The 11394-nt window shown below is 47.3% G+C and overlaps 2 protein-coding genes across 2 annotated transcripts; both read right to left on the minus strand.

Annotated features, from left to right (window-relative positions):
- Positions 1-205: 205 nt before the first annotated feature.
- On the minus strand, positions 206-946 carry LOC119923373 (putative gustatory receptor clone PTE03; the record flags this gene model as incomplete). Its single annotated transcript, XM_038742794.1, has 1 exon — positions 206-946. A coding segment is annotated over one exon (741 nt), but the record flags the coding sequence as incomplete, so codon positions are not given.
- Positions 947-6644: 5698 nt separating this feature from the next.
- Positions 6645-8361, minus strand: LOC119923375 (olfactory receptor 7G3-like). Its single transcript, XM_038742795.1, has 2 exons — positions 7420-8361; positions 6645-6698 (listed from the first exon to the last, which is right to left on the minus strand). Exons 1-2 carry the CDS (start codon positions 8359-8361, stop codon positions 6645-6647), a joined length of 996 nt encoding a protein of 331 aa, XP_038598723.1.
- Between the last annotated feature and the right edge of the window lie 3033 nt (positions 8362-11394).

Raw genomic sequence — 11394 nt, forward strand, 5'->3', positions numbered from 1 at the left:
AATAAATACCGATGATGATGATGATGATAATGATGGCTTGAATCCATGGAAATCGCTGATGGCTTGAATTCATGGAAATCACCTATAACCCACTCCTGGAATTTGGGTGCCCCCATGGAGGTCAACAGGTAACCTAAGCAGATGATTAGCAGATACAAGCAAATCCACCACGTCCTTCCACCTTCTGAGGATAAGGGGGAAGGGCTCACAGCCTCTTGGGGAGGCTTTTCCGGCTGAACACATTACTCAGGGACTCTTTCATGGCCTTGTTTCTCAGGCTGTAGATAAATGGATTCAGCATGGGGCTGACCACCATAAACATCACAGATGCTACGAAGCCCATCCCAGATGTTTGGGTGGAAGATATTTGACTGAAATAAATCCCAAGGCCAGTGCCATAGTACAAAGAGACTACAGACAGGTGAGAGCCACAGGTGGAGAAAACTTTATATCTTCCCCCAGGAGATGGGATTCTCAAAATGGTAGAGATGATGCAACTGTAAGAGAAAAGGAGACCTGTGAGGGGAACAACACCCAAAGCTACTAAGACTACATACACCAAGACTTCATTGAAGAGGGTGTCAGTACAGGAAAGCTTCAGAAGCTGGCTAAGTTCACAGAAAAAGTGATGGATTTCGTTTCCTGCACAGAACGATAATCGAACCACCATTAGGGTATGTAAGAGGGCATCAAGGCTACCGATGCTCCAGGACACCACAATCGTCCAGGCACAGAGCTGTGGGCTCATGATTGAGGTGTAGTGGAGGGGGTGGCATATAGCCACGCAGCAGTCAAAAGCCATCCCAGTGAGGAGAAAACTGTCCAGGCATGAAAACAGCATAAAACAATATATCTGTGCCAAGCAGCCAGCATAGGATATGGATTTATCCTGGGTCTGGATGTTGATCAGCATCTTGGGGACCGTGGTGGACAGGAAGCAGACGTCGGCCAGGGAGAGGTTGGTGAGGAAGAAGTACATGGGGGTGTGCAGGTGCCGGTCGGAGGCGATGGCCAGGATGATGAGCAGGCTCCCCAAGACCCCAAGCAGGTACATCCAGAGGAACAGCACGAAGAGAAGCTGCCACTGCTCTGCCCGGACAGACGGTCCCAGGAGGAGGAATTCTGATATGCTGGTTTGGTTTCCCCTCTCCATAGAGCCAGAGGATCTGCTGGGGGAGATGTGGCAGGGGATTAGGGGGATGGAGCAGTTACATTTCTATCTTCTTCTTCTTCTTCCTCCCTCCCACCCCTTGGTGGTTACTAGGTAGTAAAAAGGAGCAGAACGACTCCTGAGTCCTTCATCTGGTGGCAAAACTCCCTGACCTGGTTTCTTTTCAGTCTCATTTTCCAACTTTGCTGGGCCCCTGTGTTGGGCTTATTAAATGTCACCTGCTATTTCCCCATTAGGAAAGAAGCCTAAGATACTCTTTCTTATTCAAAATCCTTACAAAAGATAAATAAAAGAGTTCAGCACCAAAAAGAAAGTGAATTTAGAAGTGGAAATGTTAGCCCATTTAGCTCACTGTTAAAACCTGCTGGAAAGCCAATTGGCTAACTTCAGGAATAGACTCTACCGATGCACTTTAAGGACAAAGAAAAATTAAGATTTCAAATGGGGTAAAGGAAAACTCTATAGAGACCCAAAGACGAAATGGGCACCCTAGAAATTGTGGAAATCAGGGCAGATAACAAAAGAGAAAGGATCCCCTACTGTAACACTCTCCCAACCTCACAACTACAGTTTTAATGGGGGTTTTGCCCCACTTATTTCTTTGCCAAAAAATCTAGGGCAAACAGTTAACCTCCTGGTCAATATGAATGAAAATCAAAATGAGAATAGTGAAAAAAGGTATGTCTGTTGTGTATGTATTACCATCAGCTTACTTCAAGCCATAATGACCCATCTCTTCTAGGCAGGTGACCTGTGGCCTCCAAACTGGCCTAGTGCTTCTGTTGTACTTTCCCAAGCACTTAGTGGAGTGCAGCATTGCACCCAGCTTGTGCTCAGTAAATATCATTGCTCCTCCTAAGTGACAACACACTGAATATAAAACAACCACCCACAAAGCCCTATCCCAAAATTACCCTGTTTGACATCTAGCTCCCCTGCAGAACCTTTCTTGGAGTCTGACAGTAATTCTCCTCCAGCTAGTCTAACCTTGTTCAGATCTTTATACTTATGCTTCCCAGAGCTGTGATTTATTTTAATGTCCGTCTCCCCTGCTAGACTGCAAGCTCCTTGAGGACAGGAATTATGTCCACTAACTCTATTGTACTCTCTCAAGAGCTTAATACATTACTCTGCACAGAAGAAACACTCAATAATTGATTGATTGATTAAAGTCTACCAGCTGAGATAAACTGAAGAGCACACACACACAAACACACACACACCCCGAGAGAGGACTGTGATGGTTGTACCAGGGCAGCTGTGACTGGAACAGTGAGGAGATGATAGATGGAATATTATCTTGTGCTATTGCTGATTCTTTTCTGCTCAGTTGTTCTGTGTTCATTTTCCCCTGCATGTCTATGCTCCCTTACCCCATTAGATTGTGTGCCCCCATAGGGCAGCAGCCATGTCTAAATCAGCATCAAAGCATTTAGTATACTGCCTCACACACTCTAAACAGTTAATCCAGTTTAGCCTGTCAGCCTTTCCCTTGCTTCCCCTTTGGTTTCCCAAACTCACCCAGAGATCAGAGGTGCCTGTCTACTTGTTTTGTTTTGTTTTGTTGTCTGTCTCCCCCATTCTAGACTGTGAGCCCGTTGTTGCATAGGGATTGTCTCTATTTGTTGCCAAACTGTACTTTCCAAGCACTTAGTACAGTGCTCTGCACACAGTAAGTACTCAACAACTGTGATTAAATGAATGAATGAATCAGAGACTTGACTGACTAAGACTGAATTCTCTGAGCCAGAGAATGAGGCCACCACCTCTGTCGGCCTAGCTGCACCTTCATTAGAAACTGAGACTAGGGATTACAAAGCCATTCCAGAACTGTATTTCTTACTCTCTAATGACACCCCTGCCACGCAACACACACACACACACACACACACACACACACACACACACACACACACACACAAACACACACACATACACACACATCGCTCCACTCATTTCATCCTGGACACCCATCCCCCTTTATTAAAAAATCTCCCCTTGCCCCTGGGCATTGATCCTGTGGCCCTATGGTCCAGGCCTTGTCTCTCAAACCTCATCTGGGAATCTCATGGTGTTGGCCAGCACCCCTGTTTCTGCCCTTGCAGTTGTCACTCGCTTAGAGTAGTCCCGGCCTAAGGATCACTTCTGATGGAGGTTCTGGCCCCAAATGGAGCCAGGACCATTCTACACTAGGGAAGGAAAGGGGAGTTTCCTAAACCCTCCACCTACCCTTGGAAGCATCCCAACTTTTTCTGCCCCCATGACTGATGAAGAGTTTTTTTGTGGTATTTGTTAAGCATCTATTATGTTCCAGGCACTGTACTAAGTGCTGGGATAGATACAAGCTAATCAGGTTGGACACAGTCCACGTCCCACATGGGGCTCACGGTCTTAATCCCCATTTTTACAGATGAGGTAACTGAGGCCCAGAGAAGTGTAGTGACTTGCCCAAAGTCACAGAGCAGGCAAGTGGTATGCCCGGGTTTAGAACCCAGGTCCTTTTGACACCCAGGTCTGGGCTCTATCCACTAGACCATGATGCGTCTCAAGATCTGCTTCTCACTTGAGTGAAAACTCACGCATCTGTTCATTCAGCATAGGTACTGGGAAGAGCTGAATGCTCTGGAAAGTGAGGGGAAACGAAATAGCAGCTTGTCCTACTTGTAGCAAACTGTCTTGGGGTCTCCCTGGGGGTCAGGAATGTACATTTTGATGATCATCTATCCAATTTCTGTAAAGCAAATTCTAATCAGAGGACACCCCAAATGAGACAAACCTGTGGTAAAGTTTGTTATGGAGAACTTACCCTAGGGCTATTAGATCCAGTTGGGTGGTCAGTTTCCCGGCGGACAGTTCTAACCCAGAAGGTCAGTGCTGGTCTGGGGCTCTGTCCATCGCCTCCTCTGAACAGCAGCCTGAGCGTGAAGGGGGACCAGGGTCATGGGGCTAAAGGGCTCTGGGCAGGAGCACTGCGTCCTCACCCACGGGGATCAGTGTGGGTGGGAGCGGGGCTCATGGCAGGATTATTTGCATGAGTCTCTGGGCCCTTGGGACCTCCTGCCTGTGGCTCCCCAAGCTCCTTGTTAGAGACAAACCCCCAGACTCTGCTGATGGAGACATTTCAGACTTAATTAAGACCTCAGTGAAAGGTGTTGAAATCTCTTGGAAACAGGGTCCCCAACTTTCTCAACATTTATGATAAGAAGTTCAGTTTCTCCCCAGGGCTGGGGGAGGGCAGGGACTGCCCACTCTTGGGGTAACCCTAGAAGGTCCACAGAGCCCTGATGTCAGGGAGCTCCATGCTGCACAGCGGAGGCTTCAGTCCACCCCCTGGTGCTGTAGGGTGTGCGGCTCCTCCCCAGAGCAGGCGGCAGGTTAAAAGAGGTCAAAATTAGGTAGATAAAATCATAAAAACTCCACTCCTTGCAATAAAGGCTCTGAGGCCAATCCAGGTGTGTGACCACTGGGTAACTGAGCCAGGTCTGTGAGCCTGTAAGACTGTGAACCCTATGTGGGACAGGGATTGTGTCCAACCCAATTACCTTATATCTACCCTAGCTCTTAGTACAGTGCCTGACACATAGTAAGCACTTAAGCACCACAGTTATTATTATTATTATTATTATTATCATTATTATTATTATTATTATTAGGTCCAGGTGAAGGAAAGGGAAGATGAAATAATGAGGGATATCGGGTTTGGGTCTTCAAGGTTCCCCACTAGCTGATTTCCCTATCCCAACTCCTCCAAGAGGCCTTTCCTAAGCCCTCATTTCTCCTACTCACCCTCCCCTCTGCATCGCCTATGCACTTGGCTCTGTATCAACTAAGAACTTAATAGTCACCACACCCTCTAAGCACTTGAGAGTCACCCCACCCTCAGCCCCACAACACTTCATTCATTCAGTCGTATTTATTGAGCACTAACTGTCTGCAGAGCACTGTACTAAGCTCTCGGAAAGTACAATTCAGCAATAAAGAGAGACAATCACCACCCACACCGGGCTTACAGTCTAGAAGGGGGGAGACAGACATCAAAACAAGTAAACAGGCATCAATATCAATAAATAGAATTATAGATATATACAGATCAAAACAAGTAAGCAGGCATCAATATAGAGCACTTGTGTACAAATCCTTACACTCCACAATTTCCCCTCTCTGTAATTTATTTCATTGCCTGGTTCCTCCTCTAGACTGTAAGTTCCTTGTGAGCAGGGAATGTGTCTATCAACTCCATTGCATTGGACTCTTCTAAGCGTTTAGTACAGTGCTCTGAACAGTCTCTAGACTGTAAGATAGTTATGGGCAGGGAACATATTCATCCACTAATTCTATGGTAGTATATTTTAGCAGTATCCTGTCAAATCCAAATCCCACACACCAGTACTGTAGTACTATTAACACGTAGCAATATTCAAAGAGAACAGCTACATACTACCCCAAGGTGGAGGAGCCATTAGCAGTAGCTTGAGTGAATCAGTCATTGCCCTACAAAAGGTCAAAGCACTTGGAAAGTGAGAACAAAGCCTAGGAAACAATGTTTCCTTGTTGGGGGCTGAAAGGGAACGAGGATTTTAGCAGGAATCAGAAGGTGGGGAACAGCAAGGAGGCTGTGCAGACCTAATGAGTTAGAAAGAATCCATCATCCATCCACTTTTAAAGCTTTACTGAAAGTACATCTCCCTTAAGAGGCATTCCCTGACTAAGCCCTCATTTCCTCCTCTTCCACTCCCTTCCATGTCACCCTTGCACTAGGATTTGCACCCTTTATTCATCCCTTCCTCAGTCCCATGGCTGTTATGTACATACCTGTAATTTAATTCATTTATTTAAATTCATGTCTGTCTAGACTGTGAGCTCACTGTAGTCAGGGAACATATCTACCGACTCTGTTACATTGTACTCTGCCAAACGCTTCGTACGTTGATCTGCACCCAGTAAGCACTCAATGAATACGATTGATTGCCTGAATGAAATACACATACTTTAGCCCCGTCTATTAAGCTCTTTCTTTCTTTTTTTGAGGGGGAAGCCACCAGCTGCATCCCCAGAGTGAAGGAACTCCTCTGGCTGTTTGTGCAGGTGGTGAGAGAACTACTCTCAATGAAGGAGAGAGAGGACAGTGAGTGAGCAAGAGAAAGAGAGTCTGGGAGTTTGTGTATACAGGGAGAGAGGTGGAAGTTTGAGCAGCAGGGCAGTGGAAATTAGCAATCAGACCCTAGCCTGCAACTCCCTACTCCATTCTCTCTCCAGGTCTTCCTTTTCCCAGCCACTGACAGAGCCCAGCCTCTGCTTTCAGGCCCCACGTGGTAGTGGGGAGGAGTTGGCTGAGCAGCTGGGACTTCTGGAATGGAAATAATTCTTGTGTCATAATTGCCCCCCACCACCGAGGGAGCCTATCAAGCAGGAGGGGCAGGGAGGAGCACCCTATCTTGGGCAACCTGTGGGCACAAGGCCAACCCTCTTCAGCTTAGGAGCTGCTCCCGCTGGAGCCCTGCCTGCCCTGGCACCTTAGGGTCTGACCCTGATAGCACAATCATAATAGGCTCGGCTGCGGGGAGGGGCATGCAGGCCTAGCAATGTGCCATTCTCCGCTGATTGAGCACCACCTGCACTCCAGACCTCAACAGTCCCAGTACTTCATATTGTTAAAGAGCCCACTGTTGGGTAGGGACTGTCTCTATGTGTTATCAACTTGTACTTCCCAAGCGCTTGGTACAGTGCTCTGCACAGTAAGTGCTCAATAAATACGATTGATTGATTGATTATGTGGCTTTGAAGATGCCATTCCAACACCCCTGAGGAGGGAAGGTGGCCCCAACCTCATCACAGTCAAGAAGGAAATCCGGAAGCTGTGGCAACAAAAACTCAACAGTCTCCTGAACGTAGCCTCCTATTACAGAAGATGTGATCCTGCAAATTCATTCATTTATTCAGTCATATACATTGAGCGCTTAACGTGTGCAGAACACTATACTAAGTGATTGGGAGAGTACAATACAGCAATAAACAGTCACATTCCCAGCCCACAACAGGCTCACAGTCAAGTGTGGGGGAGGCAGACATCAATACAAATACATGAAATTATGAATAAGAACCCCTGTGCCATGGGGCTGGGAGAGGGAAGAACAAAGGGCGACACACAAGGGACTGGGAGAAGAGGAGAAGTGGGGCTTAGTCTGGGAAGGCCACTTGAAGGAGATATGCCTTCAATAAGGCTTTGGCCGGAGCTGGGGAGAGGTCACTGACTTCATGAGAAGAGTTTTCCTGCAGAACACATTCCTAAGGGCCCGTTTCATGCCCTTGTTCCTCAGGCTGTAGATGAAGGGATTCAGCACGGGGGTGACCACCATGTACATCACAGATGCTATCGAGCCCTGCCGGGATGCTTGGGTAGATCTGGGGCTGAAGTAGACCCCAAAACCAGTGCCATAGAACAAGGAGACCACAGACAGGTGAGAGCCACAGGTGGAGAAAACTTTATATCTTCCCCCGGCAGATGGGATTTTCAGTACGGTAGAGATGATATGACTGTAAGAGAAAAGAAGACCTGTGAGGGGAACAACACCAAAAACTACTAAGAGTACATACACCAAGACTTCATTAAAGAAGGTATCAGTACAGGAAAGCTTTAGGACCTGGTTAAGATCACAGAAAAAGTGATGGATTTCGTTTCCTGCACAAAATGATAATCGAACCACCATTAAAATATTTAAGAGGGCATCAAGACTACCGACGATCCAGGACATGACAATCGTCTGGGCACAGAGTCGTGGGCTCATGATGGTGGTGTAGTGGAGAGGGTGGCATATGGCCACGTAACGGTCGTAAGCCATTCCTGTGAGGAGAAAATTGTCCAGACTTATAAACAGGATGAAAAAATACATTTGTGTCAGGCAGCCAGCGTAGGAAATGGATTTGCTGTGGGTCTGGACATTGGCCAGCACCTTGGAGACCGTGGTGGACAGGAAGCAGACGTCAACCAGGGAGAGGTTGACGAGGAAGAAATACATGGGGGTGTGCAGGTGCGGGTCAGAGCCGATGGCCAGGACGACAAACAGGCTTCCCAGGATCCCGAGCAGGTACATCGAGAGGAACAGCACGAAAAGGAGCTGCTGCTGCTCTGCCCGGTCAGAGAGTCCCAGGAGTAGGAATTCCGAGACACTGGTTTGGTTTCCCCTCTGCATAGACCTGGAGGATCTGCTGGGGAGATATGGCAGGAGAAAGGCATGATGCAGCAATTACATCATGGTTCAAACAAACTGGCCCCCAGTTATTGGAGCTTTGGGGCACTGAGGATAAGGAGAAGCAGAGTGACCTAATTGAAAGTACACAGGCCTTGGAGTCAGAAGACCTGGGTTCTAATCCAAGCTCTACCACTTGTCTGCTGCGTGTGACCTTGAGAAAATCAATTAATTTATCTGGGCATCAATTATATCTGTTCCCCCAACTCCTTAGGCTGTGAGCCCTTACTGGGACATGGACTGTGTCAGCTCTGATTGTGTTATATCTACCCCTGCATTTGGCACATAGTAAGCATTTAACAAATACCTCAAGTATTATTCTTATTTGGAGGTGAATTCTAGGACTCTCTTGGTCCTGTCTCGGGACATTTCCCTGGCTGGGCTACCCAAAATGGGAAATTATTGACTTCCTTGAACCTATGAATTGACACCTTATCGTAGCAGGAGAGTTTGCATAAGCTGATTAAGCTTGGAACTATACCATTTAGAGCTACCCATAATGGAGGGGTCTAATTTGAAGCGTCAGACAAAGCCAATTCACTTGTGCTGGGCAACAGCAGCATGGGAAAGAGTTAAAGGAGGATGGTCTAGTGATCAAACCATTGATCAAAGACAACAGCAGAGACTCAAGTTTTCACTACATAGAAGAAGGTGGTGGTAAAGATAGGCAGAATGACCCTAGGACAGAAGATGTGTCATGTGTGTTCATGGAGTCACTATGGGTCAGAAACCACTCAACGGCCCTTGAAGAAGAAGATGAGCCTCTTAGAAGGCTTTTCATATCTCTATCCTCAGTCCCTTATCTTTCCCAAAGCCCACCACTGTATGCACGATTGCTTCAGTAAACACAAATGACAGCCACACTCTGCCCTTCACAGATGATTCAGTTGCCATCTCCTTTCTAGGCTTAGTGATCCTTGCTTCTTTAGCCCTCACTCCAGCAGCAAAGGCATTTCAGGGTTCCTGGAAAAGACAGCATTTCTCTGCTCGGGGTGGAGGGGAGAGAAATAGGAGGAGGTTTAAAGAGGAGAATTCTCTGCCCCTGCAGTTATTTTACTCCTTAAACTGCTCTCATCCAGGATCACGGCCCGAGGCTTGGTCACAGGAAACCATGAGTGATCCCACTCATTTATCCAGCAAACTCTCCTGATCTCTATATGACTTTGTATCACCCTTTCACATTACCTCTCCCTTTTGCTCCTGTCCCTGTGGAAAGTAGACCTATAAAGTGACCATCAAAATTCAAATACCACACACTGGTATACTTCACCTTCATTCACCAAATAAGCTAGATAGCACACACTGAAAACTCACAGGAATGGGACACTTGTAGACAAACTAATTAACACAAAAATTTGGGCTCCTTCAGTATTTTAGACCATAACTAATGCTGGACTGAACACATACTCTAACCCAGCCCGCACACTTGGCTCCTCTAACACCAACCTACTCTCTGTACCTTGATCTCATCTATCTCACCACTCAACCTCTCACCCACCTCCTCCTTGTGGTCTGGGACTCCCACCGCTTCATGTCTGATAGAGCATCACTCTCCCCACCTTCACAGCCTTAATAAAATCACATCTCTTCCAGGAGGCCTTCCCTGACTAAGCCTCATTTCCCCTATACACTTGGGTCTGTACTCTTAAGCACTTTTATTTTCACTCCACCTCCATATCACTGACACTCTGTATAAACATATGCACCTTATACTCTGCCACTTCCCCTATCTTCTCCTCTAGTCTGTAAGTTCCTTCATCATCAATCGTATTTATTGAGCACTTACTATGTGCAGAGCAACTTACTATGTGCAAGTTCCTTGTGGGCTGGGAATATGCCTAGCAATTCCATTGTATTGTACTCTCCCAAGTGCCTCATACAGTGCTCTACACACAGTGAGCCCTCAGTAAATACCACTGATTGAGTGATTGCAACAAGTAATGAAGTTTGAGATTCCTGAACCTTCTGACTAAGCCTGGACACACTTCCCTGTCAAACCCGGGAATGATGTACAAAGATTGGAAAATGCTTGGCGAAGGCCAGAGAACTTTGGGCGTAGGGTTTGGAGGAAGGGAAATTACTTTTCCAGTTGCAGACTGAATTCAAAGTCTGTCTCTGCTGTACTACTAAAGTACAAACTTTATGTCAGTGGGCATTGCAAGGACACATGGAACAAAGGTCAGTATGAGGAACTTGTCTTGTTGGGACAATAGTCATCCTGGAACAATCGATGTGGCTGAGTGGGGATGCGTAATCGGGGGCTGCTGGGTGCTGGGCAAAAATGCTGCATTCTCACCCACAGGAGCAGTGCGGCTGGGAGAGTATTTATTTGCAGGCATATCTAGGAGGCTGGAACCCCTGGCCTGCAGCTCCCTGAGCTCCTTGTTAAAGACAAACACTCCGTGCCTGGTCCCCGGCCCCTCTGGGCTCTGTCGAGGGAGATGTCCCAGACCTTTGCTGACTGGTGGAGACTGATGAAATTTCACTGGGGACAGAATCCTCCTCATCCCCTACTGGAGCCAAATCCCCGCTGGGGGCCAGGATGTTGTCAGTCCCCCTGGACAGCTCTTTCTGTCTCTCAGTGAAGGTGTCTCCCAGGCTGGCTCTCCTCCCAAGAATGCCCCAACACTCTGCTGCGTGGGCTGAGGAACAGTCCAGATCTGGGACCCCTATCTGTAGAGGAAGAATCGGCCAGTGGTCCACATAGCATCCTTTGAAGGCCAGTGGTTATCACTGCAGCCTCAGGCAATATGATCTGGCAGTCAAATCAGGCTGACTACCTGCCAGAGCTCCCCTGGTGACTGCAGTGTGTGAGGTCTTTTTTGACCTGTCTGAGGATCGCCCTCCAACTCCCATACACCCCAAAGCCAACTTTGCAGATTGCTTGCACAGAAACACTCAGAGACAGGCAGTACCGGCTTCATGCATTCAGCCACACTTAAGTGAGGACATAACCCCTTCACCTCCTCATGTTCT

This window comes from Tachyglossus aculeatus, unplaced genomic scaffold (genome assembly GCF_015852505.1).
Source record: "Tachyglossus aculeatus isolate mTacAcu1 unplaced genomic scaffold, mTacAcu1.pri scaffold_181_arrow_ctg1, whole genome shotgun sequence".
Lineage (NCBI taxonomy): Eukaryota > Metazoa > Chordata > Mammalia > Monotremata > Tachyglossidae > Tachyglossus > Tachyglossus aculeatus.